This window comes from Nannospalax galili, unplaced genomic scaffold, assembly GCF_000622305.1.
Source record: "Nannospalax galili isolate Female #2095 unplaced genomic scaffold, S.galili_v1.0 scaffold833, whole genome shotgun sequence".
Lineage (NCBI taxonomy): Eukaryota > Metazoa > Chordata > Mammalia > Rodentia > Spalacidae > Nannospalax > Nannospalax galili.
The window spans coordinates 637,405-657,141 of record NW_008333374.1 but is presented as its reverse complement, the minus strand read 5'-3'; the positions used below and the strand labels follow the sequence as shown (position 1 = coordinate 657,141).

The 19,737-nt window shown below is 48.4% G+C and overlaps 2 protein-coding genes across 2 annotated transcripts; both read right to left on the bottom strand.

The window, feature by feature from the left end:
* Positions 1 to 874: 874 nt before the first annotated feature.
* Positions 875 to 10,640, bottom strand: LOC103729930 (cytochrome c oxidase subunit 6B1). Its single transcript, XM_008828034.3, has 4 exons — positions 10,494 to 10,640; positions 8,952 to 9,068; positions 6,048 to 6,148; positions 875 to 1,081 (listed from the first exon to the last, which is right to left on the bottom strand). The coding sequence occupies exons 2-4, from the start codon at positions 9,055 to 9,057 to the stop codon at positions 1,028 to 1,030; spliced, it is 261 nt and encodes an 86-aa protein (XP_008826256.1). The 5' UTR covers positions 9,058 to 9,068; positions 10,494 to 10,640; the 3' UTR covers positions 875 to 1,027.
* Positions 10,641 to 12,427: 1,787 nt separating this feature from the next.
* On the bottom strand, positions 12,428 to 14,517 carry Etv2 (ETS variant 2). Its single transcript, XM_008828033.2, has 6 exons — positions 14,448 to 14,517; positions 14,260 to 14,349; positions 14,019 to 14,072; positions 13,285 to 13,761; positions 12,814 to 12,926; positions 12,428 to 12,638 (listed from the first exon to the last, which is right to left on the bottom strand). The coding sequence occupies exons 1-6, from the start codon at positions 14,515 to 14,517 to the stop codon at positions 12,438 to 12,440; spliced, it is 1,005 nt and encodes a 334-aa protein (XP_008826255.1). The 3' UTR covers positions 12,428 to 12,437.
* Positions 14,518 to 19,737: the final 5,220 nt, after the last annotated feature.

The following is a 19,737-nucleotide window of genomic DNA, read 5'->3' as shown; positions in this document are numbered from 1 at the left end:
AATTCCAGGCCAGCCTGGTCTACATAGTGAGTTCCAGGCCAGCAGGGGCTACAGGGAGACCCCGTCTCAAAAAAGACCAAAAAATAAATAAATAAATAAATAAATAAATAAATAAATAAATAAATAAAAATTAGAAAGAAAAACATCACTAAGGCGAAGGGTAGCCCAAGAAGAATTGCACAGGGTATTTGTTCATAACAGTTCAATCTAACTGGGACTGTAGCTCAGTAGTAGAATGCTTGCCTAGCATTTGTGAGGTCCTGGGGAAGCTAATTCTGTACAGATAGTTAAGAGCAAACACCCAAATCAATTTTAGCACATTGCAGACCTGAAGCTATTTTGTGTGAATAGTCACTCCATTGTCTATCATAGAGATGGTTCAAGTTTATAATAAAAAAGTGTGGAGCTGGAGAGAGCTCAGTGGTTAAGAGTACCCACATCAGGGAATCACAACTCCAACTCTGACTACACATCCGACAACCTCTTCTGGGTTCCACAGGTACCTGGCACTTACATACACACCCACAGACACACACATAATTAAAAATAAAATCAGAGGCTGGAGAGATGGCCCAGTGGTTAAGAACACTGGCTGCTCTTCTAGAGGACCCAGGTTTGATTCCCAGCACCCACATGGCAGCCAATAACTGTAACTCCAGTTCCAAGCGATCTGATACCCTCTTCTAGCCTCTCTGGGTATACACTTACATCCACTTAGGCAAAATACTCATACACATAATAAATAAAATATTAAAACATAAAATAAACATAAAATCTCAAAAAAAAAAAAAAAACCCTACTAAAATGTAAAACAAAACAGCAAAGATCACAGCTTAGAGATCCCTTGTGGGCCAGGGCACAGATTCTGGCCCAGTTGTCTGTACCACATGACACTTATCCAGTGAATTTTTATTAGTAGTTACATCAGGATTCAGGGTCCCAGCGTAGGGACCATCATGTACCCGGGTACCCCTTTACTACCCAGGGAGAAGGACAGAGGACAAAGGAGAGGCGAGACAGAACCAGGTCATATCTTCCCAGGAAATGTGCCTTCTGCCCGGCGGTCGTCCCAGGCTGAGACCTGCAAAAAGACAAAGCATATCATTCCTCCCTATATGGGGAAACCACTCGCTGAACTTCTCTGTCTCCCTCTTTCCACTGATGCATCTGGCCAACAAACAACCAAAGGTGTCTGCTGTGTGCCAATCATTGTACCAAGGAATCACAGTGATTCAGAAGACCACAAGTATCCCCAATGAACTGACATTCTGTGGGAAGAACAGGCAGAAAAATCCCAGGCTTAATGCAGGGTGTCACTCACAGCCTCAAAAATGTAGTTGTGCACTGCTTCAGGAGCCCCAGAACAGACACTCTGTTACTGTCAGAACAGAGGTAAGATAGAATACTAGGCAGCTGTGAAAATGAAGCTGGTCTATGTTCTAACAAAAATGGATAGATCTCCACATTTTGCAGTCAAGTACAGAAAGATGTCAAACACAGAGAGGTCCTAATACTCATCACAGATGCATGTATAGCATAAAAAAAATGGAAAGACACTGTTAACATTCCCAAGAATTCAACAATGTGCTTGGTGGACCTTCTTACAGTTAGGACAACTTGCAGGGGTTGTTTCTCTCCTTCTACCTTGTGGGTCCCAGGGACCCAACTCAGGTCCTCAGGGTGGGCAGCAAGTGCCTCTACTCACTGACCGTCTGGTGGGCCCAGCACAATCTCTTTGTATACACACATTCTCATATTTACAAATGAGATGTCAGAATTGATAGCATGGAACGTGGAGACTGTGACCTGACCACAAGTGGCAGAGCCCACAATGCCTGTCAGACAACCTACTCTCCTGACATCACTGACACCCACCTGAGCTTTCTGCAGCAGGCTACTAGGCCACAGCACCCCTCTGCTGGTGAATGCCTTCCCCAGGGCAGGGGCCATCCCGGGGAAGGTCTGCTTTTCTGTGGCTGTGTTCATCTGGATCCTGCACACTGACCTGTACTGGCCATGGTTTTCTCTGTATTTCTTGGTCACTGAGTTTATCTTTTTTTTTTTTTAACTGATTTAAATGGGCATTTAAAGCACACAAATGGGCCTAGGGAATGGTGCCTCACACCTGTGATCTCAACGATGGGAGGCAGTGGCTGAAAGATCAGGAGTTCAGTGTTAGCTTCAGCTACATAGTGAGTTAAAGGCCAGCCTGGAACACAGGAGACTCCATCTCAAACCAGAACCACAACAAAAAGATACTCCTAGGGATTAAGGTGCAATGACTTTTTGATCTCTGGCAAATTACTCTTTACCCAGCAATCCCACTCCTCAGAGAGGGAACTAAGAAAATCACGCTGCACTTCCTGCCCTGGATTTGTTCCCAGAAACAATATTTAAAACAGTGGAAAAAGACCTAGTTCAGCTCATGGGCAGGGAATTCTTTTTTTATTTCATTTTTTTTTCTTTAAGAATTTTCCAGGGAGCATTTGATTTGATTGATTGATTCATTTTTTGTCTTTTTGAGGCAGGGTCCCCCTGTACCCCAGCTGGCCTGGAACCTGCATTGTAGATCAGGGTGGCCTTGATCTCAAATAGATCCTCCCTCCTCTGCCTCCCAAGTGCTGGGATTAAAGGTGTGCGCCACCATTCCCAGCTTAATAAAAAAATTAAAACAGGAGGTTTTTCACTCTCCACATTACATAAATCACTTGTCTTTAAAATTTTTATAAAAGAGGAGAGATAACTTGTAGTTAAGAGCACCGGCTTGCTCTTGCAGAAGACCTAGGTTTGGTTCCTAGCACCCACATGGCAGCTCACAACCACCTCCAAATCCAGTCCCCTCTTTGGCCTCTATGAGCACTGCATGCAGGTGGTATGGTTACATACATGCAGGTAAAACATTCATACACATGTTTTAAGGAAAATAAAAGATGGTTGGGGAAAAAATGATTCAAATGCACATCACATAGAAATGTACTGATTTTGCCCCAACAAACAGGCATACTGAGATTAGAGACTAACTTAAACTAACAGAAAGAGGGTAAAAGCACTTACTGCTAAGCCTGACAACCTGAGATGCTTCCACATGGTGGAAGCTGTCTTCTGATCTCCACTTCCTTGCACTCACTCACATGCACAAATAAAAAGTTTTGCCGGATGTGGTGTATTCCTTTAATCCCAGCACTCAGGAAGGCGGATCTATGAGTTCTAGGCCAGTCAGGGCTACATAGTGAGACCCTGTCTCAAAAAACAAAACAAAAAAACGAGTAAAAACAAAAACTTATTTTTACTTATTAAGGATTTGGAATTAAGAGGTCAAAGCTGCTGGGCATAAAGGGGCTAGGCAGACTATGTCTGCTCAGATCTAACAGGGCAGACCAAGTGGACACCTCTGTGGAGGAGCCACACAACCTGGTATTCTCCATGTCCGGGTAGGCCCAGGACCAGGAGGCCAGGGTATGGGGAAGCACAGGATCCAAAGTACATTTCCTGGCACCCTGGTCAGCATGCACTGATGCAGGCCTAGCAGCTGGAGGACAGCTGCCACAGGATCACATCTGTTACCCAAGATCACCCAGGAAGAAATCCTGGAGCCTCAGATACTTGAGTCAGTCTGGCACAGCAAAGGTGGCAAGTCAAATGAGTTAAGAATGTCCCTAAGGCATCTTACATTAGAGAACTAAATCCCACACATCTGCAGGCCAGCTTGTGACACACACCTGTAATCTCACTACTTGGGAGGCTGAGGCAGCAGGACTGCTTTGAGTTCATACAGTGAGTACCAGGCTAGCCAGAGTTAGAGTGATGACCTATTTCAAAAAAAAAAAATTAAAAAAAGAGAAAAAAGTAGGGCTGTAGAGATGGCTCACTCAGTGGTTAAGAGCACTGACTGCTATCCAGAAGATGCGAGTTCAACATTCCCAGCACCCACATGGTGGCTAACAACCATCGATAATTCCAGTTTCAGGGGATCTGATGCCCTCTTGTCTCCTGCCAGTAATGAAAACATGGTACAAGCATGTGGTGCACTTACATACAAGCAAAACATTCATACACATAAAAAAGAAATAAACAGGGCCCGGCATGGTGGCACAAGCCTTTAATCCCAGCACTTGGGAGGCAGAGGCAGGCGGATCTCTGTGAGTTCAAGGCCAGTCTGGTCTACATAATGAGTTCCAGGTCAGCTGGGGCTACAAGGTGACCCTGTCTCAAAAAGGCAAAAAAATAAATAAATAAAGTAGACTTGTGTATCATCAAAAAAATAAGGCAGCATGGCTGGGCCTGGTGGCACATGTCTTTAATCCCAGCAGAGGCAGAGGCAGGTGGATCTCTGAGTTCCAAGCCAGCCTGGTCTACCTAGTGAGTTCCAGGCCAGCTAGGGCTATAGAGAGACCCTGTCTCAAAAAGACCGAAAAAAAAAAAAAGGGCAGTAAGCCCAGTAGTGACTGGGGATGTAGATCAGCTGGTAGAGTGCTTGTCTAGCATGTAGGAAACCTGGGATTCATACCCAGCCCTGCATAAACCTGGTTTGGTGAACTATACATGCAGTACTCAGGACTCAGAGGCAGGATCTCAGAAAATTCAATGTCATTTTTGAATACAAAGCAAATTTGAAGACAGTCTAGACTTCGTGAGACTCTAACAGCCACCACCACCTCACAGACACAGAACAAAATATACAGCGCAAGGGGGCAGAAAGAAGGTGGCCTAGCAGATAACGGTACTTGCCACAGAAGCCCAGCAGCCTGAGTTTAATCCCAGGAGTCCATGTCAGGGTGGAAGGAAAGCACTGATGCCACAAGGTTGTCCTCTGACCCCTACATGTGTCACTGCATGCATACCCCCAATAATAGTAAATAAAAGTTTAAAAGCAAAATAAAGAATATACAGCATGAACCATTCGTGCACATGAGGTCCTAGGCTTTTTAGGTATGCCAACTTCATACAGAGACAATGGACTGAGTACAGTCTCCTCAGGGGAGGGAGACAGGGAATGCAGGGGCTTTTACCTTTTTTTTTTGTCTTTTTGAGACAGAGTCTCCCTGTAGCCCCAGCTGTCCTGGAACTCACTATGTAGACCAGGCTTGCCTTGAGCTCATGGAGATCTGCCTGACTCTGCCTCCCAGAGTGTTGGGATTAAAGGCGCATGCCACTGCACCCGTCCTTTTTTTCCTTTTTAAAAAATTTTTTTTAATTATTTTTATTTTATGTGTATGCATGTATTGCCTGCATGTAGGTAAGTGCATCCGTGTCGTGCAATGCCTGAGGGGGTCAGAAGAGGCTGTTGGATCCCCTGGGATTGGAGTTACAGACAGTTGTTGGCTGCCATGTGGGTGCTGGGATTCAAACCTGGGTCTTCTGCAAAAACAGCCAGTGTTCTTAACCGCTGAGCCATCTCTCCATCCCCTCTAATCCACTTCCTGAGTGCTGGGATTACAGGGACACACACCATACTTACACACAGTAATAACAAAATTTCTAATTTAAAAAGAAAAGTCGCAGGGTGTAGTGGTGCACACATTTTATTCCAGCACTTGGGAGGCAGAGGCAGGCGGATCTCTGTGAGTTCGAGGCCAGCCTGGTCTACATAGTGAGTTCCAGGCCAACTGGGGCTACAGGAAGACCCTGTATCAAAAACAACACCAAAAAAAAAAAAAAAAGAAAAGCAAAGCCAGGCATAGTGGAGCACACCTTTAATCCCAACACTTGGGAAGCAGAGGCAGGTGGCTCTCTGAGAGTGAGGACAGCCTGGTCTACATAGTGAGTTCCAGGGCAGCTGGGGCTACAGGAAGACCCTGTCTCCAAAAAAATTCATAGTACTAGAGGGCAGACTGAACAGTCCATGGTTATACAGTGCATGAGTAAGGCAGATCTAAGAAGGTGGTCCTGGCCGCTGGGCTGAGGGTCCTGACTGGGTGTATCAGTGGACACTGCCATGCCTGGTCCTCCTTCTGCCCGTGGAAATGAACTCACACTAAGTTACCACATGCCTCTTGGCTAGACTGTCCCCAACCAAGTGTTCCAAGGGTCCCCTGAGAAGCACATACCCAGGAAATGGGGCAGAGGGACTTGTACACACGCCGGTACCACTCGCACACAGAAGCATCACCCCCTTTCGCGTTCATCGCCTTCTCACAGCGGTGGAAATCTGTGAAGAAAGAGGTCAGGATCAGCCCAGAGCAAGCACATTTTCAATGAAAGTTCACAAATACATTTGCTTTGGTGAGTTATATGTACACACAAGAGGAAATGCAAGCTTACAAGTATATTAAAAAGGGCCAGACACACCTCATTCAATTGGTTCTGCGACCCCTCAGAATATGCTGTTAGAAAACTCTAGAGCCAGGAATGACAGCAAAGAGGAGGTATGTGTAGGGATTATGGAAGTCGAGAAACAGGGCTAGGAAAGGGCAAGGGGTCTCGATCTTAAGAAAGGAAGGCACAGGACGGACACCCGGTGTTTGTTTCGTTTTTGTTTTTGAGACAGAGTCTCATGGAACCAGGCTGGCCTCTAACTGGAGGTATAGCTAAGGAAGACCCCAAGCCTTTTTTAACATTTTTTTTCTTTTCTTTCTTTGAGACAGAGTCTTCCTGTAGCTCCAGCTGCCCTGGAACTCACCATATGGACCAGGCTGGCCTCAATCTCTGCCTCTCAAATGCTAGGACTGAAGGCCTGCACCACCATGCCTAGTCCACGATTCTTGTTTTTAATTTGTATTTATGTGTTAAGTGTTTTTGCCTGCATGTATTTAAGTACACTACATGCCTGCAATGCCCACAGAGTAAAGAAGGTGCCAGATCCCCTGGAACTGGAGTTAGAGACAGCTGTTAGCCACCATGTGGGTTTTGGGAACTGAACCCAGGTCTTCTGCAAGCACAGTCAGTACTCTTAACTACTGAGCCATCTCTCCAGCCCCAATCTTTAACTCTTGATCCTTCTGCCTCCACCTCCCAAGTACAGGATTACAGGTGTGCACCACCATGCCCAGGTCACATGCTTTTTATTTAAAAGATGGGGCTGGAACTCACTATGTAGATCAGGCTGGCCTAAAGTTCATAGAGCTCTACCTGCTTCTGCTCTAAGTGCTGAAATTAAAAGCCTATGACAAAACACCCAGCTTACATATCTGGTTTTTATAAGTAGTTGGTTAATTTAAAAAGAAAAAAGTTTCAAGCAGTCCATTCCCAGACACAATCCCTAGAGATAAAAATGCATGCGACATAGCATTATATTCATTAAGCCAGTGTAGTAGCATATACCTATAATCTCAACACTCCAGAAATTGAGGTAGGAAGATTGTGGTTTAAAGCTAGCTCAGGTCACTTAGCAATTTCCAGGCCAGCTTAGGCTACAACACTAAGACCCTGTCTAGAAAAGCCAAAAGCAGCTGGATGTAGTGACCAAAAAAAAAAAAAATTAAGCAGGGTGTGGTGGCACTCGAAACAGAGGCTGTCAGATCTCTATGAGTTCCAGGCCAGCTGGGGCTACAGGGAGCTCTGTCTCAAAAAAACAAAACAAAACACCAAACAAAACACCAAATAAAAACAAAATAAAACACCCCTTACATACAACTTAAATTACATTCATAAAATTTACAGCAGTATTTGTTAAGAACTCCCAAGTGGAAATCACACAAAGGTCCATGAGTAGAATAAATGGAAAACTGTACAGCAACGTAAGGGAGCAATTACGCACCCCAACATGGATGCACAGGTATGTATCTGAAGAACTGGTAAATGGAGAAATCCAAGGACAAGGTGGGCATGGTGACACACACCTGTAGTCCCAGCACTTGGGAGGTGAAGGCTGGAGGGTCAGGGATTCAAGGCCATCCTTGCATACATAGTGACTTTGAGACTAGCCTGGGCTTCATGAAACCCTGGTCTCAAAAACTCCCCTTTCCCAGGGCTGAAGATATGGCTTAGCAGTTAAGAGTACTGGCTGTTCTTGCAGAAGACTCGGGTTCAAATCCCAGCATCCACATGGCACTTAACAACTATCCTTAACTCCAGTTCCAGAGCTTCCAACACTTTCTTCTATCCTCCACAGGCATTGCATGATCCGGGTGCACTTGCATATATGCACACAATACCTGCATACACATAAAATAAAAAAAATTTTTTTTTTGTCTTTTTGAGACAGGGTCTCCCTGTAGCCCCAGATGTCCTGGAATTCACTATGTAGACCAGGCTGGCCTTGAACTCACAGAGATCCGCCTGCCTCTGCCTCCCGAGTGCTGGGATTATAGGTGCGCGCCACCATGCCCGGCCCAAAATAATTTTTTTTAAAAAAGTCCCCTTTCCAGCCAGGCATGGTGGTGCATGCCTTTAATCTCAGCACTTAGGAAGCAGAGGCAGGTGGATCTCTATGAGTTCCCGGCCAACCAGTGCCACATAGTGAAACCCTGTCTCCAAGAAATAACAACAACAACAAAAGTCTGTTTCCCTAAATCCAAGCATAAAAGGATATAGTATATATAAAGTTAACAGCGAGGCAAACCTAACTGACAGGGGTACCAAAACATGGTCACCTTCAATTAATGGCATCATGACTCTAGAGAGAAGGGTACTTACTGTGCTTGAGACAGGCACAAGCAAGCAGAGAACAATGTTGTCCATTTCCAATTTACCACTGGATTAGGGTTGCAGGAGTCACTTCAGAATTAATCATTTAGCTATACGTGTTGTATTTACTTCCTGTAACTATGTTTTGTGCAAAAACCCACATACAATCCTTCAAAAAGAAATTATTGTAGAGACCAAAGTTTGTGACCCTGGCTCACACATTGACACAGCTGGGGTCTGGGCCCTCCATATAGGTTGTCCAGAAGCAATGGGTGCAGGCTGGAATGCATGGGTCCCTGTACCCCCACTTCTTCCATGAGGCAAGGTGTGTGGGATCCTAGGCAGATCCACATATGCTGGCTCCCCCACACGCATACCCTGCTTACCCAGGTAGTTCTGCCAGCAGTTCCTAGTCTGATTCTGGTTTGGGAAGCGGCTGTCAAAAGGCGCAGTCTTGTAATTCTTGATTTTAGCCTTGATGTCTTCAGCCATGGTGCCAACTCCTGGACACAAAGAGAGTGGATGTGTTGGTAACCGTTGGTGGTGGTGGTCAGGGGTGTCTGGCCATGGGGATGTCTGACCATCAGGTCCAATGAAGAGGTTAGACCAGAAGAAGGGATTGAAGTATACAAGCCACTCTCTCCTCCCTCTCAACATACACAGAGAAATGAAGGGCAGGGCAAATCCTCACATGTGAGAGAAGTCACAGTGGGGTTGGGGGAGGGATTTCATTAGCAAAAGCAGGCCTGATCCTTAAATACAAGTTAACACTTGCTGTGTGCACATCACATGCAAGGCATATTCTACACCCCTCATTCTTATGGCCACTCTGATAGGCAGACACTATTATATCCCTGTTGTCCACATAAGGAAGGGACAGGTTGTCTAAGTGACTTCCCAAGGTCATAAAGTACCCGGATGGTCCTTAACCTTTTTGTGCCACACATTCCACAGAGGTCTGATGTACCCCATAATTTTTCTCAGAATGTCTAAATGCACTGCAAAATTGCATAAGAGGGCAAAGCAAACCAGCTCTACATAAGGATTTATTAAGTGCCACAATTTGGCAAAACAAGTGTTTTGTGACACTTGGAACTACAATGTGATAGAATATAGAATATTTGTGATTTTCATTGCTGACAACGACCCACCGCTGTTAAAGCTATTGAAGTTGCTGCCTATTATAAAGTTAATAAAAGCACCATACAATTCCTGTCCCCCATACATTTAAATACTAGCAATCCTTAAGTTCTAGTGACTCTGAGCATCCAGGATTAAAAGGTCTTTGATGTCTTAAGAGGTGACACAGTCTCCATCAGAGAATCGGAGAGGAACTGTCTATATTCCTGAGAATTTAGGGTAGCATGGCACCACCGAGGCGAGCAGGCCAGTGTCAAATTCAAGGGGCCCAAATCAGTGGGGCTCCTCTTTGGGGTGAATAGGCTGGGGACGAGGATTTAACACCAACCACTGGGGGAGACTCAGTGTCAGGAGTCATTCGGGGCAAGATCTCGACTTTGACATTTGAAAACGAAGGTGGATCAAAGACGATGCTGAGAAACAGGGACGAAATGACAAGGTGACGCTGCGGCCTCTGAGCCACGCCTGTGAACTGGCGATTATAAGCACTGAGGCTTTAATTTACCGGGTTCAAATCCTAGCTGCTGGATAGCCTCGGCTAAATCGCCTCAGCTGTCAAACCAGATAATGACAGATCCTAACTCTCAGGGCTGTAAGGTGGAGGAAGCAGTTATAAACTACGTGGAATGCTGCTACGTGGCGTCAAGAAAGAACAGAATGGTTGGCTAACATCATTCCAATAACAAGACCCCAGGCCCGGGGAGGTCCGAAGTCCCTTCCGGTAGTCGGAGAAGCGGCGAGTCGCTCCTCTGCCCCGGGGTCCAGCGTTCCCGACCCTCTGCACTCACCAAAAGCCGCCCCGGGAGCCGCTCGCGCTCAATGTGACCCTCAGCAAAGACTCCAATGTCAGACAGGAAGCGGAATTCGGACCGGCCGGAAGCTGCGAAGGGAGAAAGAGTGGAGCCAAGCCCTCTGAGCGGCTAGAGAGGCCACAGGGAGGCGGTGCCGGAAGCCACTCTGGTTACGCCCACCCTCCGAGAACTCCTCCTATTGGATTGAATGCCTGTTCGTCACCGCAGCCTGCCCAATCAGGAGTTTGCCCGGCGCTCCGGGTGGCTCAGGCTGTTCTAGTCCCATGTTCTCACCATCTGAGTGTGTTTTGCGAAGAAGACAGTCCTGGAACTGTAGAGTGAGCGTGGGAAATGTCTCAGAGAGAGTGCTTATTTGTTTGCTTGTTTGTATTTTGAGATAGGGTTCTGCCATGTAGCCTAGGCTTGTCTCGGACTTGTGGACCTCCTGCCCTAGATTCCCAAGTGCTGGGATTACAGGAGTGCACTGCTTTGCCTAGGTGTGAAAGTATTTTCATTCATGCAAGTAATATTTTTTAAGGCTAGTTGTGTCTTTAATTCCAGCCCTTTGGAGGCATAGGCAGGCAGATCTCTGTGAGTTCGAGGTCAGCCTGGTCTAGGATGTAGCGAGTTAAGGTCCAACCAGGACTACAAAGTGAGACCCTGCCTCAAAAATTTTGTTTCTTTTTTGTTTTGTTTTTTCTTTTTTTGGGACAGAGTCTCCCAGTAGCCCCAACTGGCCTGGAACGAGCTATGGAGACCAGGCTGGACTCCATCTTACAGAGATCCGCCTGGCTCTGCTTTCCTAAATTCTGGGATAAAAGTGTTTTGTTTATTTGTTTTGTTTTTTCAAATTAAACACCCTGTTTGAAACACTGTCAGGGTTGAGAAGGCAGCTCTGACGAAAACAAAATTCTCTACCTCACAGTTGTTCTGGGGTCTTTCCTTAAAGGATTGAAAACAAACTGGTTTATCCTCCAGGGTCACTCCACTTAGCTCATGACTATCCTCAAAAACTACAATTCGGGCGGGGCGTGGTGGCGCACGCCTTTAATCCCAGCTGGCGGATCTCTGTGAGTTCGAGGCCAGCCTGGTCTACATAGCGAGTTCCAGGTCAGCTGGGGCTACAGGGAAACCCTGTCTCAAACACACACACACACAAAAAGTATATTATTTTATGTGTATGAGTGTATTGCCTGCATGTAGGTGGGTACACACACGTGTCGTGCAATGCCCACGGTGGTCAGAAGAGGGCATCGGATCCCCTGGAACTGGAGTTACAGCCAGTTATTAGCCTCCAAGTGGATGCTAGGAATTAAACCCTGGTCTTCTGCAAGAGCAGCCAGTGTTCTTAACCGCTGAGCCATCTCTCCAGCCCCCTGTCTTTATTTTATATGTGAGTGTATTGCCTACAAGTATGTAAGCGCACCATGTGTGTGCACTGCTGGCAGAGGTCAGAAGAGGGTGTCGGATTTCCTGGAACTGGAATTATGGACGATTGTTGGCTGCCACGTGGGCTCTGTGTCCTTTTGTAAGAGCAGACAGTGCTCTTAACCGCTGAGTCATCTCTCCAACCCCAATATAAGTAAATTTTTAAAAACTTAAGAAAAAGAAAATGCACGGAGAGCAAAGGTAGAGAGGCGGGACCTAGATAGTTAAAGGGGAGCAGCTCGAGAAACCGGCAGGGAGGAGCAGGGCTTGGGAGCTGAAGACTCGCGATGGGAGGGGCCCACACTCTTTAGTCACTGTGAAAAGGACTCGGACGCTGGCAATCTAGGGACCAAGGGATCGATGACTCAGGCTCCTGGATTTTGTGAAAGATAGGGGTCCAGACGCCAGAGTAGGGACCCCGAACGCTTTAGAGTCGGGGCTTCCTGGCAGGGCTAGACAGCGTGGGTGGAAAAGATGTAGACCAGCACACAGGACGTGGTCAACAGAGTATTTTTATTGGGTTTCTGCAGCCGGCGGGTCCCCCATGCCATCCCGGCTGGCGATTACGGGCACGTGTTCCCCGAAGCGGTATGTGTACTTGCGCCCACCGCTCTTGAGCACGATGTCGCGGCGGTAATAGTAGCGCAGTCCGCGGCTCAGCTTCTCGTAATTCATGCCCGGCTTCCTCTTGCGCTCGCCCCACAGCCGGGCCACCTAGGACCGAGGCCAGGAGAAAGTCAGAGTCGAGGAGGCGGGGCAGTGCGCAGAGAGGCGTGGTCTAAGTAGGGCGGGGCTAGGGCGGGGCCACGGGCCGGGCTACGGGAATGGCGGGGCATAGTGGGACTAGAGTAGATCCTGCGGGACTCGGGAGCTCGGGGAGCTGTCACACCTCTTTGGGGTCGCAGAGCTGGAACTCGCGGCGGTTGCCCGTCCAGCGGATGCAGCTGCTACGCGCTCCGTCGTGGAGCAGCTCCAGGAGAAACTGCCACAGCTGAATGGGACCTGCGGGGAAGAGGCAGGTCAACTCCCAGGCTTTCTGGTCCCATGGTGACCTAGGAGTCGGGGGTCCTTTACTTTGAAGGCTAAAAGCTCCAGGTTTAGGACCCAGGAGTCCAGATCGCCTTCTCCTCAGGGATCTTTGAGTTCGGATCCCTCCAGGATCCAAGAGTTAGCTTCAGGGACCCAGGCATCCTCGGGGCCCCATCTAGGGGGGAGTTTGGGTTCAAGCAACATAGCCCCGCCCCCTAGCAGCCAGTTGCCAGGCCCCGCCTACTTTAGCCATTCAGACTCCGCCCCTTAGGTGCCTCGGCCCCGCCTCATCCCTCTGGCTGGACTTCTGCAGCCTTGCAGGGCCTCTCACCTCGGTGGTTCGTTTTTGGGTAACGCGTTAGGGTGGCTCGGTCTGACTGCTGGCTTGGTTGAGAGGGAGTGGTGAATGCTGAACTCTCGTACTCTTTGGAAGACATGCCGCAATCCTGCAGCCCAGTATTCCACGAGGTGGTGTAATCTGAACCCGCAGACCCGCCCCACGACATGGTACAGTCCGCACGCGGTTCCCCGCCGAGGCCATTGTCCCAGTAGGCTGCACCGTTGGAGCCGACTGAGCTGTCCCAGCCGGCTGTGCTCCAGGCGGCCGGAGTGGGAGACCACGAGGTGGCCCCTCCGTCGGAGGAAGCATAGTTCGGGCCCAGCGACGCCTCAAAACCGGCGAAGGGGGCGGGGCTCGTGCCGGGAGGGGCGGAGCCTAGCGTTGGCACTGTGCAGCTCCAGGTATCCGAGGCGGTGCACCCCAGGTCTGTCCAGTCTCCGGACCATGGAAGAGCGTGAGCGGCGGGCTCTGTGAGGAGGACGCACCCTGAGTGAGGGGAGCCCAGGTGTCCTGGTCCTCAGCACCCTCAGGTGCTGTAGGGGGTCTGATCTCAGTCCTGGCACTTAGGGGCAAGGAATCCCAGATCCAGCCCATGCAAGCCTTGAGGATGTAAGTGTCCCCAGTCCTTGTCTCATTCCTCTGCAAAGACCAGGGGTCTAAAGTCTCAGCCCTGGTGTACCAGGACCTCAGTCCTCTTTTCCCACCGCTCTTTAGTACACACTCACCTGCCTTGCAAGGTGCTTCAGCATGCGGTGGTAACGCGAGGCTCCAGTCCAGCCCTGCAACCGTTTAGGAAAGGTGTAAGCCATAATGTGGAGACATTCTCAGCCAGCCACCCAACCCTCCTTCAACCTAAAGAGTCCAAACCTGCTGTCCCTTCCCACTAAGCCCCCTCCTCCCTGAGACCTAGGAGTCCAGCCACCCTCTTTTCTTCTCAGCACCCGGGGAGCCCAACTCAGCAGCTACCTTTCCAGCCAGTCTCCAGGGTCATCGGTGTGATCGGTGTATCACCTTGGAGTGCCAGTTCAGGGAAATAGAAGCCAAATTCTGCTCCTTCTGCCGGCAATAAAGATGTTAAGGCCAGGTCAGAGGTCAAGAGTGTCCCACATCCTTGGACCCTTGCTCACACTTTGTCCCAAGCCCCAGCAGCCTACCAAGTCCTGTCAGCTTGTCCTCGGGAGGCACTTCCTGCGGTGATGCTTCATCCCAGTTCCACAGGTCCATGAATGCTTGCTTTGGCTGTTCTGGGTAGGGAAAGGAAAAATTCCAAGGGCAATGGATGAGCTGGTGACACTTAGGGACCTCGGAGCCTGGTCGCAGTCTTTGTTTTACCCTCAGACCCAGGAGTCCAGATTTCTGCTTCTTCCTTCCTTCCTCGGGGACCTCGAATTTTGGCCTCCAGTCCCTTTTCCCTCTCCCAGACCCTGTACTCCAGGCTCCCAGCTTTTTGAGAGTCCCCAGGGTCCTCCCTAACCCAGACACCCAGGCATCCATCTAGTTCCTAGTTGGTAGCTCACCTCTGACAGGTTCCTCTGCCCCTAGCCGGGGGTCTCAGCCCCATTTCATACCATGCACCCCCTCCCTGGGGGACTGAGCAGGGGGGGAATTTTCCGAGACGTCAGAGCAGGGGGTCGAAGCTGGGGTCAAGTTGCAGTGATGGGGGCGTGGCCAAACGGCACCCCCCACCTTAGGGATGCTCACGGGTTCCTGGAACTGTCCCCCTGCAGGGATGACTTGAGTTTGGAAAAGTACTTGGGGAACAGGAGCAGGGCAGGGCTGGGGTACAGATGAGGGCTGTTTACTGGGTAATGGGAATGGGGTGAAGGACTTGGACAGGTTCCCCATCTTGATGATTTGATCCTGTGATATGGAAGGTGGTGGGGGAGGAGGGTCTTGGGTCAGCTGCGCAGCTCTGGGCTTATCTGCAACAGGAAGAGGGATTTCCGGCCAGATGCCCCTTTTCCCCAGCATCAGCCTACGTCACAAACGGCAGGGTGACAGACAGCCAGATGAGGTGGGGGAAGCCAACCCCAGTCCCCTACCAGGCACAGTTGGGGAGGGTATTCTGGAGCTGCTCCTGAAGTGTCAATCATAATAGCATCAACATAGATGATAACAACAGTAATAGTAACAGCTAACATTGAATGAGGGCTCACTGAGTGCCAATGAACCATGTGCAATGGGCTGTCATTTCCTCTTAAGAGGTAGGTTTTTTTTGTTTTTTTTGTTTTTGTTTTTGTTTTTTTGTCTTTTTGAGACAGGGTCTCCCTGTAGCCCCAGCCTGCCTGGAACTCACTATGTAGACCAAGCTGGCCTTGAACTCACAGAGATCTGCCTGTCTCTGCCTCCCAAGTGCTGGGATTAAAGGCATGTGCCACAACATCCGGCTCAAGGTAGATTTTTTTAAATCTCAATTTTATGAAGGGGAAAATTGAGGCATATTCTGCAGCGCACTTCTCTTTTTCTCCAGAGCACATGTCCTTCTGAGCTGAAATAATCCCAGACAATTGGGAAAAAGTTGAGCACAAACTGAATATATGAATTCTTGAATGGAATAATTTTTTTATATATGATAATGGCAAGATATGAAAGATATCTTTACTTGAAAATGAAAATATTTAGGGATGAGGTGTTATAATTTTACACCTTGCTTCAAATGATTCAGCAAAAAATTAACACACATAACATGCACACACACATATATATATCTAAGCAATATTTGTGACATCTATACCAAAACTTATCTGAAATTCAATTACTAGATGTCCTGGATTTTTGTTAAGCTTGACAAACCTTAGTTTGAGTGACCTGGCCTGATACTACATGTGCCCATCATCCTATATAAGTAAATACTTAACATTAAAACATTTTTATTTTCTTTCCTGGTGCTGGGGACTAGGCCATTGCTCTACCACTGAGCTATAGCTCTAGCCTGTGGTTTAGTTTTTTCTTAACTCCATTTTATTATTCTCATGTACGTACATGCATGTGCATGTGGCAGGATCAGTCTGTGGAAGTTAGAGGACAACTTTGTGTAAATGGTTGGTTCTCTTCTCTCTTTCTACCTTTACATAGGTTCCAGGGATTGAACTCAGATCTTCAGGCTTCTTCAGCAAGTGCCTTTACCCACTGAGCTATCTGCCAGCCAAGCCCTTGTTTTTAAATCAATTAATGTATGTACGCACACATGTGCAGAGGTCGGAGGACAACTTTTGGGAGGTGGTTCTCTCCGACCATATGGGTCCTGGGGATGAAGTTCAGGTTATCAGACTTGGCTGCCAGTGCCTTTACCCACTGAGCCATCTCACTTGCCAACGCTTACTTTTCATTTTTATTTATTATTTTATTTTATGTGTATGAGTGTTATGCCTGTATGTAAGTGCACCTGTGACATGCAATGCCTGTGGAGGACAGAAGAGGGTGTTGGATCCCCTGGAACTGGAGTTATAGATGATTGTTAGCCTCCATGTGGGTGCTGGGATTTGAACCTGGGTCTTCTGCAAGAACAGCTTAACTGCTTAGCTTAGCTTAACTGCTAAGGCATTTCTCCAGTCTGTTGCCCTTGTTTTTTAGTGATGTGGTTTCTCTATGTAGCCTAGGCTGGCATCAAACTGAATTGTTGATCCTGTACATTTGCCTCCCAAGTGCTGAGATTATAGGCATATGCCATCATGCCCAGCAAAAAACTGTTTAATATGAATAATCTCCAATATTTACACAGCTCCTTCATTCTTCACCATTCTGGAGGTGGGGGAGGGAGCACTGTGCTTCTGTCCATTTTACAGAAGAGAAACTGGACTCAACAGTCATTTGGGGCTGTGATTGGACCCAGTGTTGAGCCAGCCATGAGCCCTGGACATCACTGGTTCCTCCACCCATCCACCCAGGGGCCTGAAGGGAGTCCTGCTGGCCCTCTCCTGTCTACCTCTCCTCTGGTTGTGGTCCTTCTGGGCTCTTTGCACTGGTCTGACACGAGGCCTTGCTACCCTGTGACAAGTCTCAGTCTCTCTTCTGAGTGTTCCTGTGTCCTCCATCTCTCCACACCTCCCAAGTCACTGTACTGACAGTTCTGGCTCTGCCTGCCTTCTTCCTTGCTGCATCCTCTCCATCTTTGCCCTGGGAACCCCTGTGCTCTTTGATGACCCTCTTTTCCGAGATTACCTTTCCATTGCCTCCCTTATCCCTTTGGTTGCTGTGAACGGAAGGGGGGGTTAGGCTAGGAAGGGCTAGCTATGGGAGGAGGGGAGCCTAAGGGTTCTAGTACTGAGTAGTCCAACCCAGGTGGCAGGGGGCTAAAGGGCACTTCCTGCCAGGCAGGGAGGCCCTCATTCCCCTGACCAGACTGGAAAATGTGACGTCAGAGAGGGGGGCTATAATGTAGCGGGGTGAGGAGAGACAGAACAGAGAAATTTGACACCTCCAGTGATCTTCCCCAGAGGCCTTGGTATTGTCCCTCCACCCTCATGACCCAGAATCTTCCCCAACGTCCCCCTAATCAGGGTTCTGATGGCTGCACTCTAGGAGCACCAGCCCCAGCCCCGCATCTTCCTCCTGTGGTCTGGCCCTCCCCAGCTTCCTTCTAGACGAACACAGGGTCTTGCCTTTCTTTTTCTTCTTGCTATTTAAAGTCAGGGTCTCATTCTGCACCTAGGCAGGCCTGGAATTCTCCAGATGTAGCTAAGATCAGCCTGAAACTCTTGGCAGTTTCCCTGCCTCAGCTTTCCAGTTGTTAAAATTATTGGTGTGTGCCAACACCCCCAGCTCAGGGCTGTCTTGTTTCGCAGGTTTTTGAGGCAGGATTTTGCTATATCGCCCAGGCTGGCCTTCCACTCAGTGGTCCTTCTGCCTTGGCCTCTTAAGTGTTGGGATTCTTGGCATATATCGTTCCAGGCTTCAAGGCACTTTCTTCAGTGTAAATCTTCCAGCCAGGCCCTGCTTACAGCCTGAGCTTTGTCTCAGCTTCCCGGGGGCTCAGTGCTGTCTTCAGAGGAAAGCCTGCACTCTAGGTCTGGCTTTCAAGGTCCTGAAGCACACTTCTTCAGATAGGCAGAGGCAAGCTCAGAGCTGGGGACAGACCCACAGAGGTAGACAGCTAGCAGACTAGAAATCAAGAGAAGTAAGCACATCTACATGTGATGCAAGGTAGGACTGAGTGCAGGAGAGACCTCAAAAGACTGAGATCCACAAGATGAGGAAGGCAGAATGAAAGGGTTCAGAGCCGGAGGTGCTGGTACACACCAGAATCCCAGCACTTACTTTGAAGACTGAGGCAGGCCTGTGAGTTTGAGGCCAGCCTGGGCTACAAAGTGAGTTATAATAAGACCTTGCCTTGAAAGGGGAAGGGAAAAAAAAAAAAAAGTCTCCAGAGATTTAAGGCCCGGGCATGGCACACACTTTTAATCCCAGCACCCAGGAGGCAGAGGCAGGTGGATCTCTATGAGATTGAGGCCAGCCTGGTCTACATAGGCCAGCCAATGTTACATAGTGAGAACCTGTCTCAAAAAAAACACCAAGGATAGGGCCTTGAGGATGCCCCACCCTGCAATCCTCAGAGCAGCACCTGGGCTCCCTCATCTGTGACTTGACTGTTTCAGGTTGCCTGGGGTGGGGCACATCCTGATGGTGGACCATGAATTCTGAGGGCACAGCCCATAACGATCTTCATCACCAGATTCCCCGGCCCCTGTTAATTGTGAATTGATGAAAGCCAAACTGGATGTGATTTCTAGAAGGGCAGGGCTGGACCACCCCTAACACCTCTCTTCAGTGCCAAAGACAGTCTGGTATCATGTCAGCAACATGACTCAGCCTGGGCTTTTTTTTTTTTTAAAGATTTATGTGTCTACCGTACCATGCAGATGCCCATAGAGGCTAGAAGGCCCACAGGATTCCCTGGAGCTGGAGTTAAAGGTGGTTGTGAGCCACCTGACATAGGTGCTGGGAATCAAACCTGGGTCCTCTAGAAGAACAGCAAGTGCTCTTCACTACTGAGCCATCTCTCCAGCCCCAGGTTTAAAAAAAAAAAAAATTATGTGTATGTGTATTGCCTGCATGTAAGTGCAATCATGTCATGCAATGCCCATGGAGGTCAGAAGAGGGCTTTGGAATCCCTGGAACTGGAGTAAGTTGCCATGAGAGTGCTGGGAACTGAACCCAGGTCCTCTTCAAGAGCAGCCAGCGCTCTGAACTGCTAAGCCAGCTCTCTAGCCTTTTTTTTTTTTTAAAAAGACGGGCTCACTAAGTAGTCCTGGCTGGCCTCAATCTCAGAGATCTGCCTTTGTGTCTCCAGAGTGGAGATTAAAGGTGTGCACAACCACATCCAGCATTTAGTCTTAGCTAAACCATTCAACTTAATGAAACTGAAATTAAAACTTGTTTTCAAACCTGTCCTTCACGTTAGTAGTTATTGCCTTTTTTAAAAGGCAGCTCTAAATTTGTTATTTA